The 22,135-nt window shown below is 45.4% G+C and overlaps 1 protein-coding gene across 1 annotated transcript in view; it reads left to right on the forward strand.

The window, feature by feature from the left end:
• The window catches only part of EBF2 (EBF transcription factor 2), a 110,786-nt gene extending 89,319 nt beyond the window's left edge, over positions 1-21,467 (forward strand). Inside the window, 10 exon segments of the mRNA XM_050325689.1 lie at positions 3,454-3,571; positions 5,323-5,453; positions 6,161-6,287; positions 13,588-13,676; positions 14,374-14,439; positions 14,532-14,709; positions 15,886-15,916; positions 15,918-16,069; positions 16,571-16,738; positions 21,310-21,467. Of these exon segments, the coding sequence (XP_050181646.1) occupies positions 3,454-3,571; positions 5,323-5,453; positions 6,161-6,287; positions 13,588-13,676; positions 14,374-14,439; positions 14,532-14,709; positions 15,886-15,916; positions 15,918-16,069; positions 16,571-16,738; positions 21,310-21,341 (1,092 nt within the window). The 3' untranslated portion in view covers positions 21,342-21,467.
• The last annotated feature ends 668 nt before the right edge of the window (positions 21,468-22,135 follow it).

A 22,135-nucleotide genomic window follows, 5' to 3' on the forward strand; every position in this document is an offset into this window, starting at 1 on the left:
AGGTGAAGGAGGGGCAGCTCAGCTCAGAGTTCAACGTGCTGAGGGCAGTTTGTCTGCCTGGCACGGTGGGTGAACCCTCCTCGTGGGTTCTGCCTCACACAAACCCACCTGGGAGGCACAAAAACGGGGAGACCCAGCCCAGGACTGGCTGGGGAATCACTGCTTTGGGTGTCACAGCTGAGAGAGAGACCCTGCAGGGTGACAGAGAGAACTTGAGGGTGCTGAAAACAGAGCCCTGCAAGTCCCCTGGTGCTCCTGGAGATGGGACCTGTGTTTGGAAGGATGAAGGGACAGCACATTGCCCTCTCTGCTTCTTGCTTGGTTGTCCTCTGAGACTCCAGCAGAGCTGTTTGATCCAGGTGGCACAAAATCTTCGGTCTCTGTGCTGTCTGTGTCCAAATTTGGCTGCAATGACCAGAATCCATGGCCTTACCTGACGTATTTTGTTGTTCTCAGATCGTTCCCTTAGGGTTAACTTCTCCATCAACCACTGATTTTAGGGAAAAAGACCATCAGCTGAATAGGCAGAGACACCAAATATTCATACACAGGCAGTGGTGCCACCAGATCAGGAAAAGGAAAACACACCAAAGCCACTTGCCAGCGATCTGCTGCGGGCAGAAGCGAGAATTTAAACCCCCAGGGAAGTTTGCACATCACCTTTCATCGGCACTAAAGGCAGGGACCTTAAAACAAGAGGCTTGGAGTGTTTTACGACGTCGGGAGAACAAGTGTTATCGATAAATACGCGCTCAGAAGGGCCTTGGCAAAAATGCACAGAAATGGTTAACAAGGTAATGGTAAGAAACGTTGACCTTGATTTGTTTAGCTAAGATGTAAAGATTTTTGAAGGTCAAAGGTGTTCTTGTGTAGTGTTTTGGAGTCTAACTGTGTCTGACCCTCTAACATTAAGCTGCTGTGGCCTGCAGTTTTGAAGAGTGAAGCAAACCAGGGGGAAAGAGGGAAGGGGGAGAGAACAGGAAATGGAGTGAGGTGTTTCAGGAAGTTGTCAGGAGTTGACTGATTGATTCCAGATGGAAGGGGTCACCCTTCATGACCCAGGAAATACTCACTGGGGGAAAGCAGTTGGCTTGTGAGAGGGAAGGGCCTGGGAGTTTGGGACCATGGTGGAATGCACATTCCTCTTCCTTCTGTCCACAAAACATTGTTTTTTAATCTTCAGCATGAAACAATTGTATCGTGATCTCCGTCAGGCAAGAAGGAATGGCTGGAGCAAAGTGAAGAAGAAGTTCAGTCCTTTTTGTGCCCACAGTCCCACAGCTCTCACTCCCCATCCCTGCTGATGAGTTGGGTGGAGGTGTCGTGGCAACGACAAAGGTCTCTGCTGGATTTCAGCAGTACCTTGGAGATTGCTGCGAGTTAAGATCCAAAACTTTGGGTTCAGGCCTGAGCTTGGCATCTCACCCTGTGTTCATTCACCGAGTGCCAAGTGGCTCTGACCCTCCTGTGAGGAGTGGGAGAGGTGAATAGAAAAGGAACCACGTGTGGAGAGAGGTCTGGAAGTGCATCTTCCATTGCTGCTGGCTCGGGGACTAAAGGTTGCTCAGCACTCTTGTTCTGGACTGTTCAGGCTGTGGGGAGCTGTACATCTCTTACCAAAATGTGGGTCTTGTGTTTTGCACAACATTTACGCTCAAATGATCATTCAAACACCGATCTCTGCTCTCTGTGAGCAGGGAAAGGACCTGAGGGAACGACTGGGCTGGTTTAGGAGGGATAGTAGGGAAAGGTTCTTCCCCTAGAGGGTGGTTGGGCACTGAACAGGCTCCCAAGGGTTTGTTCATGGCCCCAAAGCTGCCAGAGCTCCAGGAGGGTTTGGACAACGCTCTCAGGGATCTGGTGGGATTTTGGGGTGTCTGTGCAGGGCCAGGAGTTGGATGGACGATCCTTGGGGGTCCCTCCCAACTCAGGATGTTCTATAATTCTATTCTATATGTCTTCCTATATTCTCAAAGTCTTCCTACATTCCCAATCTCCCATCCTGAGAGTGTGTGGGTGTGTATCCATCACACAGACCCTCGAGTGGGTGAGTTCAGATACGTGTATATTACACAGCGTAACTGTATAGACATGATCGCTTTTTATTTACATTTGGTTACAATTTAAACACTTGTCGTAAATATTTCAGACACTGGAATAATTCAGGGCTATTCCCCTGTTGCCACAGTGTGCTCTGCGCTGGCCAGTGAGAGATTAAAATTTATTTCCATTGTTTAAGGGAAAATAATGAAGTGCATCTGAGTGGGCTCAGCGATGTCATGCGGGAAGCGTTCCCTTTGGATGGAGACACACTCCACCCTAATGTGCAATGAGGAAATCAGTTGGCACACAAAAGCAACACATTTTGTGACAAGAATGCTTGAGAAGTGTTAAGAGTACAGCATGACAAGAGCCTTTTGGAATGAATTAAAGTCGTCTCGAGAAAGAAAGTATTCGTCAAGCTCGCCCAGTCCCGGGGAGGGCAAGGTTTCTCCTCTGTATGCTGAGTAGTTTTATCAACAATTGGAGCCTGACATTCCCTTTACCTGGACTGTGACAGCTGTCTCTGAAAATCCATGAGCACATCCAGGGTTTGATTCTCCACAGCTCTGGCTTTTCTGTAGGTGTGTCAGTGGCACTAGGCTGATTCACAGCGTTTTTTAAGCTGATTTACACCAACTGATGGTCGAAACTCGAATGTTTCAATAAGCTGCATCTCCTTCCAGGAGCTAAACCTCAGTTTGTTCATATTTCCTAAAAGTTTGTGGTTTAAGGGTGTATATATTTCTGGACTGATGGGGGATTTAGAGCTTTGGATATTGTAAAAACTGAAGTGGGATTAATTAGCATGTACAGTTCCTTCCTCTAAGAATTCAAACACTACTGGAGCCCAGTCATGGGGGCCGAGGTTTAAAAAACTGCTGCTTGATTTGGAGTCCTCGGGCCCCGGTGATTTTCAGGAGGCACTCGTATGTCAGCAGCAGATTTTTTAGCTGGTGTTCCTGGAGCTGCAGGGAGTGGAGCCCCGTCTCCAGGCAGATGCAGGTCCATTTGCATGAGCGTGCAGCAAGCAGATGGCTGTGAGCCCGCACGAGGATCCCAGGGCACGCTGCTGAGCTGCTCTGAGCCTGCCCCGTGCCTGGTGTGCACAGCCCCCTTTGCCATCAGCAATGCTACAATGCACCTCAGCAACCGAATTTAGGGCCATCTGCAGGAGCTGGTTCATTATACAGCGAGGCCTTTATGTGGCCCTTAGGATGCTGTGTTAAATGGAATTAATGCACAGAATGAAGGCTGGAAATATTTCCTCCCCTTCCTGCCAGGGGAGCAGAACCCTGCAGGACGTTGGTGCCGTTTCGCAAAGCGAGCTGGCTTTTAGCTAAACTGAATAATTAGTGCTGGGGAAGCAAATTGTTTACCTGCCTCCTTTTCCTTGCCTTTCCAAACATCCAGGTCGTGCTGTCGACGACGGTGAACGTCGATGGGCACGTGCTGGCAGTGTCTGACAACATGTTTGTTCACAACAACTCCAAGCACGGGCGGAGAGCGAGGAGACTCGACCCCTCGGAAGGTGGGGACCTTTTTTGTGTGGAGAGCAGAGCAGGGATGGATGCAAGAAACATCTTCCCCGTTCTTCAGTTTCTGTTTGTTTTGAGGAGGGAAGGGGAGCCAAGGGGGAGCTGCAGACCCTCAGGGGGTTTAGAGAGGGAAGAGGCAGGAAAAACAGTGTCTACTGCATGCAAAACGCGCTCCTCTCCACATCTAAGAGACTGGCTCCCCCCCCCCACCTCCCCCCTTCCAATTTATTAATTAGTATGTGCTGCAAAGATGAAAAACCGCAGAAAACACCATCTAAATTTCAGCCTTCTCATTCAGCTGGGGTAGATTTGATTTCAGGCAAATTAGGCAACATGACATCTTAGTTAAACAGAGTGGCTGCAGCGCGAGATGTGTGTGGAAAAGTGTCACTGGTTCCCTTAAACAAACTCTGCACGATGCACAGAGGGAGCTGACACTAATTGATGGCAGTTTGTTTGGCTAAGCCAGGCTCATGGCCTGCCACGGGATGGGTTGGGGAGTGTATTACAGCAATTACAAATCCTTGTATCTGCTAAGCCTCAAAAAAACCCAAAAATATATATATATATATGTATAAAAAGGCCCCCCTCCTCTCCCTCTCCCTGTACTTTCATTCCCAACACATTCCACCTCCCTCACGCTCAGAAGGACTGGAAAATGCTATCCTGTGTCTGCTTCTCCCTCCCCTGCAGCCAGGGAAAGTGAGAGGAGCTGGTGATGTTAGTAGAAAAGACAAGCAAGGATATTATTTCATTATAATGTTTTGCTGCCCCACTTCTTAACTGTGCCCTGTATCAACCTGAAAGAAGAATTAATGAACTGGAAGAAAATGATTGAATCAGTAAAGAATTCGGAGTGGTGTTAATTCTCCCCCAGCGGGCAGTGAAATGGTAGAAGGAAAATCCCAGGATTCCTAGCCTAGGAAGCCATCCAGTTTTTCCTTGACTGATTGGATGTGATTGACTGGCTGTTCAAAGGAGTCTCATGTTTTTGGAGCGCTGCCAAAGTTCCCCTCCACCTCTGACCCTGTCAACATTGGGAATGGAGTGATGGATTGACTTTGGTTATGGCCTGGAAACCATATTGGGTTCCTGATGGGATGTATAGTCCAGAGGCCTTGAACATATGGAAGAGAGAAGGGAAAAAAAAAAAAAAATCTCCTCTATAAAATCAAGAAAATTATTAGAAATTGTCTCCTGATAGGAATTGGAGGAGACATTTGATATTCCCATATCTTTTTTCACCCATTGATAAATTTAACAAACTTGACTCTGTCTTTTTTTTTTTTTTTTTCCACAGGGTTTGTTTTTGTGGGATCACATGCTAATAATGAGTGGGTGTTGGGTTGTTTGGGTTTTGTTTTTGGTTTTGTTTTTCTTTTCTTAAACAGCCTCTGCACAATCATTTAAGCATTTCATTTTTCTACCCACTACAGTTGGCCTATTAGGCTTTAATGACACCATGTTAAGTGCCAGTAATGAATAGGCAAGTAATTAACACTTGCAAGGCAGAAAACATGCTTTTATTTATTCATTTATTTATTTATTTATTTATTTGCTGGGAGTTGTGGAAGGGTGAAGCAGCCTTCATGGGTGAAGGATTACACTCCCAGGATTTCACCCTTCTGCTCCAAGGACTTACACCCAGTGTTCCAAACGGCCTCAGAGCTGTTGGGTGAACAGGAAAACCCCCCAAAAAAACCCTCATAACGTGATGCTCTGATGTCCTTTCTGTCCTGTTCAGCCACCCCCTGCATCAAAGCCATCAGCCCCAGCGAGGGGTGGACCACGGGGGGAGCGATGGTCATCATCATCGGGGACAACTTCTTCGATGGGCTGCAGGTGGTGTTCGGGACCATGCTGGTGTGGAGTGAGGTGGGTAATAAAAAAACCCCTTCCCTGAGGAGGAACAGTGGTGGTCCCTGTTCCAGTGGTGGCACAGGAATTGTGGTGGGTGGAGCAGGTCATGGTAACCTGTGTGGAGGGAGTTTGGGGAACGTGTGGTCTTACTGAGGTGTCAATGAGACCCAGGATGGGACTGAACAATTCCAGGCATCTGGAGACAGGCATAGGGAGAGAAATAGAGAAGGGGTTAGAGTTTGGGGAAAGAATTCCCTCTGGGTCCAGGAATAAGCCAGCAATGGGCTTAATAGTACAAATTTCCTGATGAGAATTCATCCTAAAATGTGTCTTCTTACTCCTGAAGGCAAGGAACTAGACCAGATGTGTCACTTGGTGTCTCCTGCACAGGAAGAAAGACTTTTAACCAAGGCTTGTGATGGTAGAACAAGGGGTAATGGTTTTAAAAGGAGAGAGGGATATCAGGAAGACATTTTTTTTTAGGATGAGGGTGGGGAGGCCCTGGCAAAGGTTGCCCAGAGAAGCTGTGGCTGCCCCATCCCTGGAAGTGTCCAAGGGCAGGTTGGAGCAACCTGGGCCAGCAGGAGGTGGTGGAGGTGGATGATCTTTAACGGTCCCATCCAACCCAAACCTTTTTATTACTCTTTGTTGTCCTATCATTCACTCACGAGGTCGGTGGGTGCCACAGACACGTGACTGTGCCTCTCCTGTCACCATTCCAGCTCATCACCCCTCACGCCATCCGGGTCCAGACGCCTCCCCGCCACATTCCCGGCGTGGTTGAAGTGACATTATCCTACAAGTCCAAACAGTTCTGCAAAGGGGCACCAGGCAGGTTTATTTACACAGGTAGGTGTGCTCCCATGCTTTTTTTTTTGGTGGTTGGCATCGACAACTCTCGGCTCAGTTATTTATTTATTTATTTATTTATTTATTTATTTATTTATTTATTTATTTATTTATGAATTTACCTATTTCTCCCCTTGCTCTCTGAAGGCCCCCGGGTGGTTTGGAGGTGATTTTTCCAGATTAAAGCTCGTGCTGCCACGGTGTGGGTCTGCCTGTAGGATACCGAGTGTGCAGCAAAAAAAAAACTTTGCCACCCGTTGAATGAATTAGTTAGAATTTTCCCCAAAAGTGGAAAAATTTGAATGAAAATCTGACAGTTCAGGCAGGATTTTGGAAAGAGTCAATGATATGTGAAGATCCTGTTAGTGTTTTATGCTATTTTATGTACCTAAATTAGTGTATTTATGTATTTATTCGTACAAATGCCACACCTAGAAACCTGCAGCAAGAATTAAGCCTACAATTACACTTATAATTAAGGAAACATAAGTTTAAGTGGCAAAGGATTATTTTTGTTATGGCAGAGGCCTAATCCACAGTTAATCAAAAGTACTGAAATTATATCCATTGACTGGAACTGATTTTGAGTCGATTCAAATTGATTAGGACAAATCAAACCTGTGTGCAAATACCTTTATGTTTCAACACCTTGCAGGTGCTTTAGAGGAAGAGATGCTATTAATTTGTCAGGGTTTGTTACAGATTTAAATGTAAAATTCTTCTTTTTCTGCTCCTTGAGGCCCTGCCCTCGGTGTCTTCAACAACAGGAGGGTTCCTGAGGACCAGCCGTGTGCTGAAAGAGGGTTAGAATAGAGAAATGGGTCATAAAAATGTGTGTTCCTCTATGAAAAAAAAAAAAGTATTATTGTTGTAAAGCTGTTTTAGGTGCAAGACTGATTTGTACCATGCAGGAGGGGTGTGAGTCAGGCCAGTGCAGCTCTTTGACGTGTCAATTAGAGACCTTCCACTCAAAAAAAAAGGACGTGAAGATGCACACAGGAATCAGCAGAAAAGAAAGTTAAATACTCTCTGCCTGTTTCCCTGCTGTCCCTGGCACAGGGATGTGCGTTCCCAGCCTCTCAGGAGTGAGTGGGTGCTCCTGCCATATGCTGTGGAACACCTCAGTGGAGCTGCTGGAGCGAGGGTTGGACAGACACCTTCCCAATCTGTCTCTCCCGGAACCTGCAGCTCTCCCACGGCGGCAGAACGAGAAGCACGGCTCGTAGGTAGAGCCTCACCTGGCTAAGCAATTCCCCCAGGTTGGTGCTGCTAACAGCAACAAAAAACAGCTTCTAAAGCTGGGAAAATAACAGGGTGGCTTCTCTTCCCCTCCTCCTCCCTCCTTTCACCGTGTTTTTTGGGAACTTCTGCAGTCCTGTGGACAAACGTGGTGGGGTTTGAAGGCATGTCCAGGCAGGCAGGGCCCTTCTGCCTCCAAGGCTGATGGATCCTGGCCTGGATCAGGAACAGCGTGGCCAACAGCTCCAGGGAAGGGATGTTCTCAGTGCTGGGGAGGCCACCCCTCGAGTGCCGTGCCCAGCTCTGGGCCCTCGGTTTGGGGAGGATGTTGAGGGGCTGCAGCGTGTCCAGAGAAGGGCAACGAGGCTGGGGAAGGGGCTGGAGCACAAGTGCTGGGAGGAGCAGCTGAGGGAGCTGGGGGGGCTCAGCCTGGACAGGAGGAGGCTCAGGGGGGACCTTCTCACTCTCTGCAACTCCCTGACAGGAGGGGGAGCCGGGTTGGGGTTGGTCTCTTCTCCCGGGCAACCATCAGTAAGACAAGAGGGCTTGGTTTAAGCTGTGCCAGGGGAGGTTTGGGTTGGATATGAGGAAGAAATCCTTTGCAGAGAGTGATCAGCCCTTGGAATGGGCTGCCCAGGGAAGTGGTGGATTCTCTGTCCAGGGACGTGTTTCAGGTGAGACTGGATGTGGCATCAGTGCCATGGGCTGGGAACCACGGCGGGGTTGGATCAAGGGTTGGATTTGATGATCTCAGAGGTCTTTTCCAACCTGGCTGATTATCTGAATCTATGTTTCTGTCAGATTTTATCAGAAAGGTTGTGGAGCATCAAAGGTGCAGTTCCAGCATGTTTTAGTATGAAATCTCAATTAATCCCTCACTGGGAGAAAGGGTGAAGAGCTCAGCCACATTATCAGACAGCAGAGAAGTTACCAGCAGGTCAGCCTCAGGAAACCAGGTTGTTTAAATGGCACTGCCCACAGAGTGCACAGATATAAATAGCAAAATATACTCAGTCTGAGCACAGGAGGGCAGCTATCTGTTGGGTAGAATGTAGCAAATAAATACATACAAAATACTGAATAGGAAAGCTCAACAGATTTTATAATTCTTAGGAAGGTAGACTTGGGCATCATAACAAAAATCTGGTTGTTGATTTTTTTTTTTCCATGATAATTGAAGTTTATTATTTTCTTGATACTTTAAGTGTTAATAACTGGTGTAGCTGCCTCTGTAAATGAGAATTTCTCCTCTAAATACCTTCAGCTTGCACTTGGCAAGACCCTCAGAAATGCAGACACTGAACATCAAGCCCAGGAGACTGAAAAGTGTGAAATCCTGCGAACTAAAAGCAGGGGAAGATGTAATTCTGCCAGAAGTAGGAACAGCAGCAAGAACAAACAGCCCCAGTATTATCAGGGTCATGTTGTGTGGAGTCCTTCACAGCTACCAAGTGCTGAGGTGGAACCTCTGATGAAAAGCACAAAGGGTCAAGTCATATGAGAAATAGAGAGTGGGTGGATCTGAGTACTTCAAAGGTAGAAGAAGAATAATTATTCATACAAAACCAGACCTCAGAAGGCTTATCAGGGCATCAGAAATGGGCAATCAGTTACATGTGCTCCTCTTTTATACAAGAGATGCTGCCACAGAAGGATGAAGATTAACCCCTTGCCCGTGGTCATGCAGGAAAGATGGACAGGGAAAGAGATCTCACAGGTTCTAGCCCTGTCCTTCAACTGCCAGAACACAATACTCTCCTGAAAGATGGAAACAAGAACGATCTCAGTATTGTACCTTTGCCCCCAACATTTAATATACAATTGTATTTAATGTACAATCAAATATTTATGTTGGACCCAGTTATACTCGAGCTCTCCTTTTACTTTAAAGAGTCACCAGAAGATAGTTCGAGGAGGAAAATGACAAACTGTTGGAAAGATGAATATAAAAATTAGACACACATTTCAAGGGTAAATGAAAATGCCACAGTGGAGCTGTTATGGGAGCTCATAATGTGTATTTATAAGGGGCTCCTGCAAAGTGTGCTGTGCTGGCACCGCTGCCGTTCCGGGTCTGTCAGCATTTCCACTCCTAAGGGTTATCATTCAGGGGGCTGCAGCTCAGCCATCAAGCTCCTCTCATCGCCAGGATGGGATGTCTGGACTTTTCCACGGGGTTCCCAGGTGGAAAACGTGGTGTGCAAGTGAAGCCAAGGGGATCCTGCAGACGGGGAATGATGTGCTGGGGAGAGCAGCGAAAACCTGCAGAAATGGCTCCTGAGGTGGTAATGGCAGCTGCTGAACCAGCCTCAGTGCTTCAGTACACGCTTAGAGTGAGAGATAAAACGCTTGAAATGAGAGATAAAGAGTGCATTTTGAAACCCCCACAGCTAAACTGTCAGTCCCTGTGTGCACCTTGAGCTGGTGAGAACACAGGTTGCACGCACCCCTCTGGATGTTCTGAATTCCTTTTCTCCCATCAGCTGTTCCTATAACAATAAGACTTTTTTTTTTTTTTTTTCTCTTGCAGTAGCCTCATATTCTGCTTTTAATACTACACAAATTCAAATTCTCTGCTGCTGTAAGTAGTTCCATTATAGTTCCCCTGGCTTTAATAACACATCAGTTTACGCCAGCTGAGGGCATGTCTTGCAGGCTTTCATATCTCAGGTTTGATCACAGCTCTTGCATTTACCTTGTCACAGGGATGCTAACCTGGAAACGTGTATATCAGGGAGATTTGGAACATAATTTTCCTTGCTTGAGCAGAAATCCTCCAGGGGTTCCCTTGTCAGAGCGATGCAATATAAAATCATCCGTGGGAAAGGCTGGGCTCGGGGTTGTGTTGCATCACACCCTGTGCCAGGCTCCAAGGAGAGGAAGCTACTGGATTGCTAAAGCTTGTCGGTGGATTTGAGGAGGTCTTGTGGGAAACAGCGCTTCCAGGGATGCAGAGAGCTCTGCAGGTTGGAAGGGAGAGCTCCCTTGTCTGGAATGCAGCTGAGGGGACAGAAAACAGGTGCTCCTGCCACTGCTTTAACCTGTGAGAGACACAGGGATAAGAGACTTCCAAGGTCTCAAAGGGCCTGCAGGGAAGCCAGAGAGGGATTCTTCATCAGGGACTGGAGTGATGGGACATGGAGTGATGGGTTCAAGCTGAGCCAGGGGAAATTTGGGGTAGATATAGGAGGGTGGGGAGGCCCTGGCACAGGTTGCCCAGAGAAGCTGTAGCTGCCTCATCCCTGGAAGTGTCCAAGGGCAGGTTGGAGCAACCTGGGCTAGTAGAAGGCGTCCCTGCCCATGGCAGGGCATGGAATGGGATGATCCTTAAGGTCCCTTCCAACCCAAACCATTCCATGATTCCATGATTCAAGATCCAAGGCCACAGGTGCCTTTTCTCTGTCACCCTCTTTAAGGCTGGGCAACCCCCTGCAAACTCTGCCCTCCCTGTGGGTTCAGGATATTCCTGGAGGTGTCCATGGTTTGTTCCCACTGCTCTGCTCTGTGGAGTGAAGCTGCAGAGCTTTGCTGAGGTGCCTGAGCGTGGCCCTTTCCCATCAACTGGAGAGGGGGAGAGGAGCGCATCTCCCAAGGCAACATCAGAACGAGCTGTCACTCAAGGTAAATTGTGCAGATCTTCATAACATCATCTTTCCTTCAGCAGTCTTATGTGCTTTGATGTGTGGGGAAATAATTAATACTTTAAATGTCAGCACTGCTATCGTCGGGTGTCGGAGCCGGTCCCTGCTGAGCCGAGCCGGGCTGAGCTGCTGAGCAGGTTTTTGCAGATCCAGACAGGTGTCATGGCAGCAGTTGCTCAGCTGTGAGGGTTTATTTTTCCTCCAGTTCCAGTGAGTCACCATGTATTTCAAATGAAATCTCGGGTTCTGGAGGGGAGGGAACGACATAAAAGAGGGAGCAGTGTCCGTAATCCATTTGAGCCTCACCTAAATAAAGTCAGTCCGGGGCACGTTTTGACCTTTCCCTTAGTGCTGACCTCAACAAACCTGCTGTTAAACCAGTAATTCCAGCCTGAGGTTTAGGGGCTCACTGATAATTCAGTTTATTCACTAGGTGGCTGCTGTGTTTTTTGCAGACATCACATTGTGTCATGCCCAATTTTCTAAACCGTGTTCTGGGAAGTTCAAGAGAACCCCTGGAGCCCGAAGCGCTGGATTTGGGGGTTGCCAAAGGGATTTTTGCTGTGCCTGAATCAGGTTTTTTTTTTTGGGGGGGGTTCATTTCAGATGTCTGATTTCCATGGCATAATGAAGAGCCTGCTTGTGTGTCAGACCCCTTCATGGTCCCTGAATCCAGGAACCCAAAAGCACTTGGATATAATTTTGGCACGTTTCTGTCTAACCCACTGAGAAATCACTCCTGACCCAGTGGCTCTTTCCTCAGTGGAAGTGGCATTGTGGGGGGGAGCTGTTTAAACTTGCTGGTGGATTCTGTAGCAAGGTGTCATTTACTCCTGTAAATGTTGCTCTTTAGCAGGATTTCACGACAGAGATATTTTTGTTTCGTTAATGAGTAAAACTAGGAGCAGGCAATTTTGTTGGGAGCTGCACAGGAGAGCTTTGTGCTGAAAGACATAATATACACATTGATTCAGAGTGGCTGAGTCCTTAGAACAATTCAGCATTGTTGGGAAACGACTCGCTTCTGTTTATCCATCAGGATGAAAATCTCCACGTCAATCCATTGGAAAAAATGCTGGTTGAACAATGGCCAATTTCTTCTTCCTGAATTAGCATTTTGCCTATTCCCATTAGCTATTTTTAGTGAACTATGTACATATATATATATATATATATGTTTGGATTCCTATATGTTTCACATTTCTTCTGCTTAGCTGAAGATACATAACTCAAATTGCTAGATGGGTAATCAAGGAGAGAAATGGCACATGATGATGTACAGGCTCTTGGGAGAACTGCCCTCTAATTCTCAGGATTATTGGCAAAATAACCCACCCCCCTCCCCAAAAAAACCTCTCTTCCCAAATGGGATGTAGATTCTGTGGCAGTTGAAATGTGTATTATTAAACTCCTTAAGCAAACCAGAATGGCTCCCAGTGGAGAGCAAAGACATTCTAAGTATAGCCAAGACTAAATTCTCAGGTCTGGGTTTTCTCTACTCAATTCCCACTCGATTATCTCCCGTAATATTTAAACTTCATGCCACGCCATAATTATTTGATAAAAAAGTAAATATAAAATGTATCTCAGTGGGGAATATGACCTTTTACCTTCATGTGGCTCTACCAAAGACAGGCACAGATCAGCAGCGAGCCTGGATCAGTGGAACTGTCTGTCTCACTCGATAGTTTCATCCTCCTGGTGCCCGAGATGCTTCTCCTGGAAGGAGCTGAGGATATTTTGGAAGCTTCAATAAGAGCCACCAGTCATTTAAATTAAAAAAAAAATGGGAGTCTCCTTCTGCACAACCAGAAATGAGATCCTTATTTCGCAATTCCAAACCCAATTTCACCCTTAAAGCACGTGCAGCTTTTCTGGAGCTGTCAGCTCTTGCTGAGTAAAGATCTGGGTCAAAACCTCCTGGTTTATCCACCAGAGATTCGCATCATTCCAGGGAAGTGGCGGTGTTTGCACAACTGGAGAGCTGGATGTGCCTAATGAATGGCTGTGCCCTACTTTGGGGCTGTAAACGGTTGTTCCCTTATTGAGATAGAGCCATATAAATACATTTTTATATATATATATATACAAATATATATATATTATATATATATAAAGATACATATGTCTCAAAGATAAACATATATCAAAGAAATATATCTCAAAAGTGCATATATATATATATATAAAGATATATGTATCTCAAATATATATATCTCTCTCAAAGGTATATATACATGTCTATAGATATAAAGATATATGTATTTTGATATATATAAAATTATCTAAAAATAAATATATATCTCCATATTAGATATATTTTATACATGTATTAAATATTAAATTAATTATATAATAAATATTAAAAATTAAAACTATATATTCATATAATCTGATGGGGGGTTATGTTTTCCTTCCAGCTTTAAATGAACCCACCATAGATTACGGCTTCCAGAGACTGCAGAAGGTCATCCCAAGACATCCTGGTGACCCTGAAAGACTAGCTAAGGTAAAATATTTTTCAGCATTTCACTAATATGTTTTGTTTTTTTTTTTTCACAAAATTATGTCTCAAATGACAATCACATCTGAAAATAATTCCCAACTTAATTGTAAGTCCAAACAAGAAGGTGATTGTGTGGCACCCACACAGTTTTTCTCTGCTGGAGCTCCAACACTGCCTGTGAACCTTTGCTGCTAAAATGAGAGTCCACTGGAGATATTTTCCCAGTTCATGGTCATTGTCCTCTGCTTTCATCCAGAGTGGCAAATCCTCTGAGCCTAAATGATGTGTCCCTGGTTAAAGAATATTCTGAATTACAGGCATGTATTTATGTGCCTGTGCAAAGGAATATATTGAATTATAGGCACATATTTACATATCTATGCAAAAGAATAAACGGGAATCCAGCAGGGAACGGGCACATCCGAAATGTGCCTCCCTTTCTGAGGCTGGTGAGGCACAGCAGGTTCAGGACTCTGGAGAGCTCCGGGTCAGGATGGAGCCCTGGGCTCTCCACACCCACTGCCAGGGTGAAGGGACCGATGGTTTGGGCTGTCTGCTGGGAGACACTGGAAGGGCTTCCACTTTTCAGATACTTGGTAAATAGTTCCTCTGGAAGGCACCCTGTTTCCAGAGTGGCCACACACAAAACACTGGGGTTTTTTTTCCTGTTAAAAATGTCTCTTTTCTGCTCCTCCCCCAGGAGATGCTGCTGAAACGAGCTGCTGACCTGGTGGAGGCCCTGTATGGGACACCCCACAACAACCAGGTCAGGGGAGTGGGACGTGGGTGGAGCCCCTAAAAAAAAAACCCCTTGGAATTCCCGGCAGGCCGTTCCTGACTGTCTGTCCCCTCCCGCAGGACATCATCCTGAAGAGAGCGGCCGACATCGCCGAGGCCCTGTACAGCGTTCCCAGGAACCCCGCCCAGATCCCGGCCCTGTCCAGCTCCCCTGCCCACAGCAGCATGATGGGCATCAACTCCTACGGCAGCCAGCTGGGGGTCAGCATCTCCGAGTCCACCCAGGGCAACAACCAAGGTGAGCCCTGCGGGGGGAACGGGGGGTTTGCACCCCAGAAATCCCGGTCACACATTCCCAGCCGGCTCCTCCGCCCCTCGGGGGGTGCTGCCCCTTGGGATGATGCTCTGGGACCTTCCACTCACCACGTCAGCTATGGCTGGACCAGTCACTGAGTGGGTTTGATAACCAGAGGGCATTGGATAACCAGATTTGATAACCATTTCTTCACCAACCAGATGATGAAACAATTACTGAGTGCGTTTGATAACCAGACGGCATTTGATAACCAGACTTCATAACCATTTCACCAACCAGATGATGAAACAATTACTGAGTGTGTTTGATAACCACAGTAACTCTGGCTGGCACAGTTACCGAGTATTTTTGATAACCAGATTAACTCTGGCTGAAACAGTTTTTGAGTATTTTTGATAGCTAGAATATGTTTGATAACCAGACTTGGCAACCATCTCATTAATCAGACAGTGAAACAATTATTGAGAATATCTGATAACCAGATTAACTATGGTTGAACCAATTATTGAGTATTTCTGATAACCAGATTAATTATGGTTGAACCAATTATTGAGTATTTCTGATAACCAGATTAATTATGGTTGAACCAATTATTGAGTATTTCTGATAACCAGGTTAACTATGGCTGAAACAGATATTGGGTATGTTTGATAACCACATTAATTATGGATGGACCAATTTTTGAGTATATTTGATAAGCAGAGTATATTTGATAACCAGAGTACATTTGGTAACCAGACTTGATAACCATTTCATTAATCAGACAATGAAACAATTATTGAGAATATTTCACAACCAGCTTAACTATGGTTGAAAAAATTTTGGGGTATTTTTGATACCCATATATATAAAATATACATAAAATATTTATTTATATAAATGTAAAAATATAGAAATACATACATATGTATATATGTAAATATATAAATATATGTGTAGAACATCCCACATATATATATATAAAAATATAGATCTTAAATATACATGCATTCTAACTCACAAAAAAGAGATAAACACAAAATATTGTCCAGGGGTTTAGAATAAATTAAATTGGTATTCGCTGAAACGTTTTGGTCAACCCAGGTTTATATAAGTCGAATTTAACTTTCAAGCCGGATTTCCTGACACAGGTTCTGAAATGTGGACGTTTTTTTGCAGGTTACATCCGCAACACCAGCAGCATCTCCCCGGGGTTACTCCTCCAGCTCCACCCCCCAACAGTCCAACTACAGCACCTCCAGCAACAGCATGAACGGCTACAGCAACGTGCCCATGGCCAACCTGGGCGTGCCGGGCTCGCCGGGCTTCATCAACGGCTCTCCCACGGGATCCCCCTACGGATGTACGGCCTCGGAGCCCACCTTGGCTCCCCCTTAATTCCCTTTAATCCATCCAAAAAGGGAGGAGGGGTTGATTTGGGGCTCGGGGGGTTTTAGTGCTGATGAAAATTATTTGTATTTTTCGAGAGAATTAGAGGAATAGTCAATATTATTTCTTTTTTTTCCTCCCTTTTTAAATCCTTCTGTAATTCATATTATACAGGATTGCACATTGCATATGAGAGTGCATTATTATCTATTATATTATATGTCATTATGGATTATAGATTATGGATTACAGACTCTCTCTCCTTTGATGACCTACAATATTCCGGTCTCCTCACCCTTCATTTTAAAAGATTTAAGCACTCTTTCCTGAACTGTTTAATCTAAAACCCTCTGTGCTTTAGACTTTAATTAAATTAGTCACTGTGAGAACGAGACCTTCTTGAAGAGCTACATTTTCAGCTTTTCTGATGAAAAAAACACCTTTTTTTTTTATTTGTTTTTATTTAAATTTGCAGTGATGTCCTCGAGTCCCACAGTTGGCTCCTCCAGCACTTCTTCCATCCTTCCATTCTCCTCCTCCGTCTTTCCTGCTGTCAAACAGAAGAGTGCCTTTGCTCCTGTCATCAGACCCCAAGGGTCTCCTTCCCCTGCCTGCTCCAGTGGCAATGGAAATGGGTTCAGAGGTAAGAAATGTTTCCTTAATTGACATTAAACCCCCCAGCCTAGGTAAGCACAGCCACCATCTGAACGCCACAGGGCTCAGCAGTGAGAACCTGCCCAGTGGACTGGATTAAAGCAATAATCCAGGTTTTCCTGTTTGGTTTTAAAGTGCACTTCAGTCACAGGCTGGGTTGGGTTGGGGAGGACCTGAAAACCATCCCGTTGCAACCCCCTGCCACGGGCAGGGACACCTTCCACGAGAACACAGTGGAACAGCAGCTCTTTTGGGAGGAATTTCTTCTCCCCGGGCTGCGGGGACTTGTTAAACACCAGTTAATACCCAGCAAAACGGCCCCGACCCCAAACCTGCTGCAAGGTTTTGGGCTCAGCCCGGGAATTGAGCCCCAACAGCCCATTTACAGCCCTTTTAAAGGTGATCATTTACAGCCCTTTTAAAGGGGATCTGCGAAACAAATGTGGGCAGAGAGATAAGAACGGGGGGAAACCTGTGCTCAATTCTTGCTTTTAACGGGCTGAGGGAGCGGGGGGAAGGCTGTGGCACATAAATACCCTCCAAGTGTCCATAAAAAAAAAGCCTTTATAGGGCCTGAGAAGTCACCTGGCTCCTTCAGCCCTCAGTGGAGATAGCAGAGCTCTGGGAATGGAGCCCAGCCAGGGGTAATTGTAAATGAGCCCTACAAACCACACCTGCTGGGGCTTGGGGAGGGTGGATACAAACCCTTAGCTGGGCCACGGGGACTCGCAGAAGCTGCGATTATTTTATGTCATGAGGAAATTTGAAGTGTGCTGAACCAAAACAATTCCACCCTTAAAGGCCAGCTTAGGGAATTCTGTGCCAGCTTCTTCCCCTGCCCCGTGTTCCATGAGAATTCCATGTTTCTCCAAGACCATCTTCTCCCCATTTAATGGGTAAATCCATTGATCTGCCCATGTAAATCCACAGGTATTGTGTTGACAGGGAATATAATTTCCTTTTCGCTGTTTAAGGAAGAGGAAAAGAAAGATTTGGGGCCATTTTTTAAACTCCAGGTATAGAAAGTTTTGCTGGCCCGACAGTTGTGGATATTTACTGACACTATTTAGAAACGAGTTTAGATAAGTAGCTCCAGAATTTATTGACCACGTCCCTCTGTTTTTGTGGGATTTCTACTCGTACATCAACACAAACATAAATACACCAATTTAAGGAGCGGTGGTCCCTTCACAAACACATCTGCCCAGGGTTTGTTACGCCAGGTCCTTGGAACTCCTCAGCTCTTCCAGCCCTGGATGCAGATTCCAAGGGAAATATTGAAATGGATGCAAGCTGGGGAGCACATGCCTTGGAAAGGCTCCAGGTACACACAGCCTGATCTCCAAATTAACGTTCCCACAGTGCTGACAGACACATGTGGCCAAAAAGTCAACGGGAGGCTCCCAGAGAGGCTTCTTGAATGGACTTACTGTGCTGAGGCAATGGGAGATTGATCATTTCTGCCATCCCCCTCCCAGTGCTGCAAACCAGGAATAGCTGTGCTGGGCATGTAATTCATTATTTGTTTGCTGCTCTGGCAAACCTGGGCATCAGCAGATAGAGCTGGATGTGGAAAAGCAAAAGCACAGGGCAAACAGTAAATAAATGCAGGCCCCTTCCCAAAGCCCGCCAGGGAAGGGTTTTGGCATCACCTCTCCATTTCCCCACCCATAATACGTGGAAAATGTCCCCATGGGTATTTGTTTTCAGCTTTAATGTAATGTTTGGGCTACATCTTTTGTTCAAAGGCAGGTTTTGCTGAGGATTCAGCCTCCATCCTGCTCACTGCAGCAAAGAGAATATTTGAAACACTACTATGTGTGATCTAATTCTATATTTATAATTAGTAGTTATAGCCACAGTTGTTATTCTTGTTATTATTATTATTATTATGATATCTATTAATTAACACCAGCCCCTCAGAGCATGCCATTCTACTTACAATCCCTAATAAAAATCCAGAATATAACTTCCAGGTGTGGTAACCACAGCAGTGTTTAAGCCTGGATTAAAACCAGTCTGAACAGAAGCTTCATCCTCAAATCAACACACCCATTTTTCCAGCAGTTTACAGGGAGAGGGTTTGTACTTTTGGAGAATTTGGTGATGCTTAGAAGCGATGGGACACAGGAATAAAACCCCACTCACCTCACCGGGGTGGGAAAAGCAGGAAAATTGGAACCTGCTGCAGCAGATTCCCTTTGGCTCAGCACATTTAAAATGCAAGCTCAGATTTCCAAGGAATCGCTGGCAAACCCCAGAAGGGCAGATGTTCCACGAACCACCAGCATCCTGGCCAATCCCAAAGGTATTGGAGGCCCTAAGGAACAGCCTCCATTTGCACTATTCCCTAAATAAATCCAGGTGTTTATGCTGAAGGAACTAATTATTAGTATCTTGTCTGGATGAAGTGTCAGCAGCACTGGGGATTCCAGCCCCCCTTTCCATTAAAAAGCTGGGAAAACAGGTAATGGGAAAAGGAGATGCTCTGAAAACCTCATAAGGGCTGGGATTTGGGTGTTCCAGTCAACACTTCAGGCACAGCATTTCAAAATAACTCCCAGCAGAGACTCTAAGCAGGTAAAAAAAAATGACAGGACCATTTCCACCTTGTCAGCAACGTGCCTGAACCAGAATGATTCCAGAGCCCAGGCAGGGATTTAGGCCTGCAAATTATATATAAGTTATGTCAATATACATGAAAAATATGTATTTATCATCTGATTACATTTGATGCCTTGGAAGGATCAAGAGCATTTTCCTGAGATGGAAGTGGCACAGACTGCTTAGAAACAAATCAAACCTGAAGTGTTTGCAAGAAGTTTGAAATATCTCTTTTAACTAAACACAGTTTTAATTAACTAATTATTTTTCATCTGTTGGGATGCTAATTTGAGTAGCTCTTCCCATCTCACAGGCTAGACAAGAGCTTCATTTTTAAGGAGAGAAAACAAAAATCTGCCTTTTTACTTGGGAAAAATTCCTCCCTGGGAGGGTGGGGAGGGGCTGGGATGGAATTCCCAGAGAAGCTGTGACTGCCCCTGGATCCCTGGAAGTGTCCAAGGCCAGGCTGGAGCAACCTGGGCTGGTGGAAGGTGTCCCTGCCCATGGCAGGGGGTGGGACTGGGTGCTTTTAAGGTCCCTTCCTACTCAAAGCATTCCAGAATTCCATGATTCAGCACTAAGCCCCTTCCCAGTCGTCACCAAACGCCTGTTGGAATTTGCAGAGAGTCATTTCCCACTCCAAGGCAGCATTTTGAAAGGCTACTTGTGCCCACCAGGCTTATGATCATTATTAATTACACCCATTAAAGGTGCCCATCACCACAGCATCTGGGTACTACCCGTGTTTGATTATTTATTTATAAAAAAATTCTCCAACCTTGTGACAATTTTAATCAAGTGTTTCAGCTGATAATTGCAAGCTGTCAAGGTTAATACAATAAGGCTCATCTCTAATTCTTTTTCCATTTCCCTCCAAGAGGAGAGAAGAAAAAAAAAAAAAAAAAAAAAAAAGAAAAAAAAAAAAGAAAGACCCTCTGGGATAATGCCTGTGGTTTCTATATTCCCAACTCATCAGGGAGTGTCCTGCATTGAACCACCTTTATTGAAAAGTTACATCGATTCAATATATAGTAATACAGGCAAAAATAATTACAGCTTTGCTTGCAGTGTAAGACCTTAATCCAAACCTCCCAAACATTCAATAAAAAGCCATCCAGGCTGGGAATAGGCTTTTGACAGTGCAGCCCCAGCGGGGTGGGGGGAGGTGGGGTGGAAAGAGAGAGAGGGAAAAGCACAGAGCAAAGCCTTGAGATGAGCTGGGGGAAGCCAGGGGAGAATTCCAGGCAATATTCCTCAGCTCCTGACTGGTTCTTTGTGGCAGCAGGGGCTGAGGTGGCAGGGACACAGTTTGGCTTCTCTGTGTTGTATTAAAGTCTTGCTCTGGCAGGTTCATCCCAACAGCTTCCAGGGTGCTCTCGCAGCCTGGAATGGCAAAAAATTCCAGCTGAGGGTGCAAAAGAGAGGAGAGGGGGAAAAGGGATTTCTGCTGGCCCAGGAGGAAAGGAAGGAAGGGAGGGAAATTAGGGATCTCCAGACCCCAGGGGTGACAACACACCCCTGAGTGCAGTTCTGCTGTTGCCATCACTGGTTTGAGTCCAGGACTGCTGGAGAATCATGGAATGCTTTGGGTTGGAAGGGACCTTAAAACCCATCCAGTGCCACCCCTGCCATGGGCAGGGACACCTTCCACCAGCCCAGGTGGCTCCAAGCTGGTCTTGGACACTCCCAGGGATCCACATCTTCTCTGGGAATTCCATCCCAGCCCCTCCCCACCCTCCCAGGGTCAGGAATTCCTTCCTCTTGGTGACTTCCCTCACAGTCAGCTCTCCCCACCTCTGTCCTCCCTTCAGCCCAAAACCATCCCAAGGCACCAAATGTCACGTTTAAGCTCAGCTCAGGCCCTTCCTGGCTGCCCCCAGCAGGGTGAAGGGCTCAAAGAGCTTTTGTTCCCCAGCATTTCGCCCCAATTTCATCTTTGTCCGTTTTCTTTTGCAGCCATGACTGGTCTTGTCGTTCCCCCGATGTAAAGGAAGGGGCAGCTTTGCTCTTCTCCTTCTTCCCTTTCTTCCTCTTTTTTTTTTTTTGGTTTTTGTTTTTTTTTTCTTCCCATTTTTCTTTTACAGCACAAAACTACTTATTGTGATGGACCACTAAAAAGGAAAAAAAAAAATAGCACTACAAGCTCTTTTTTTGGGGGAAAAGCCAGGCCCAGGAAAAAAAGAAAAAAACAAACAAACAAAAGGAACATTTTTTATGGATTGGACAAGATAGAAATCTGCATCTTTTACCTGTTTCATGTTTCTGACACAACCACATCAACTCCTCAAACATTGGGAACGAAGAATCAGCCAGAGCCAGGACGAACAAGAGCTGGCAGAAGGGAATCAGAAATGCAAAGTCTTTCCTGGAAGAAGACACGAGACCTTCCTAAGATTTGTAAAATATCCCAAGGGAAAAAAAAAAAAAAAAGGAAAAAAAAAAAAGGGAAAAAAAAAAAGAAATTGGCAAAAAAAAAATGATTCAAGCTTGATATTTTGGATACAATTTGTTTTACTTTGTAGGGGTAAAAAAGCTGAAGTTTCTATTTTCTATGGAGCCTTTCAGATATCGATTTAGTTTATGCAGAAAAAAAAAAAACCACAATTCAACAAAACAGGGTACCAGCATGAAAGAATTTCTAGGACAAAACCGACACGAGTGATGGAACTTTGGTGTATGTGTGTATTTGCTTATAGTTTAACCTCTTTAAAAAAAAAAAATTAAAAAAAAAAATGTAAGATGTTTTACAATTATTTAAATAAATAAACTTGTAACTTATTGT

Source organism: Myiozetetes cayanensis, unplaced genomic scaffold, assembly GCF_022539395.1.
Source record: "Myiozetetes cayanensis isolate MyiCay16 unplaced genomic scaffold, myiCay2020 scf30, whole genome shotgun sequence".
Taxonomy (NCBI): domain Eukaryota; kingdom Metazoa; phylum Chordata; class Aves; order Passeriformes; family Tyrannidae; genus Myiozetetes; species Myiozetetes cayanensis.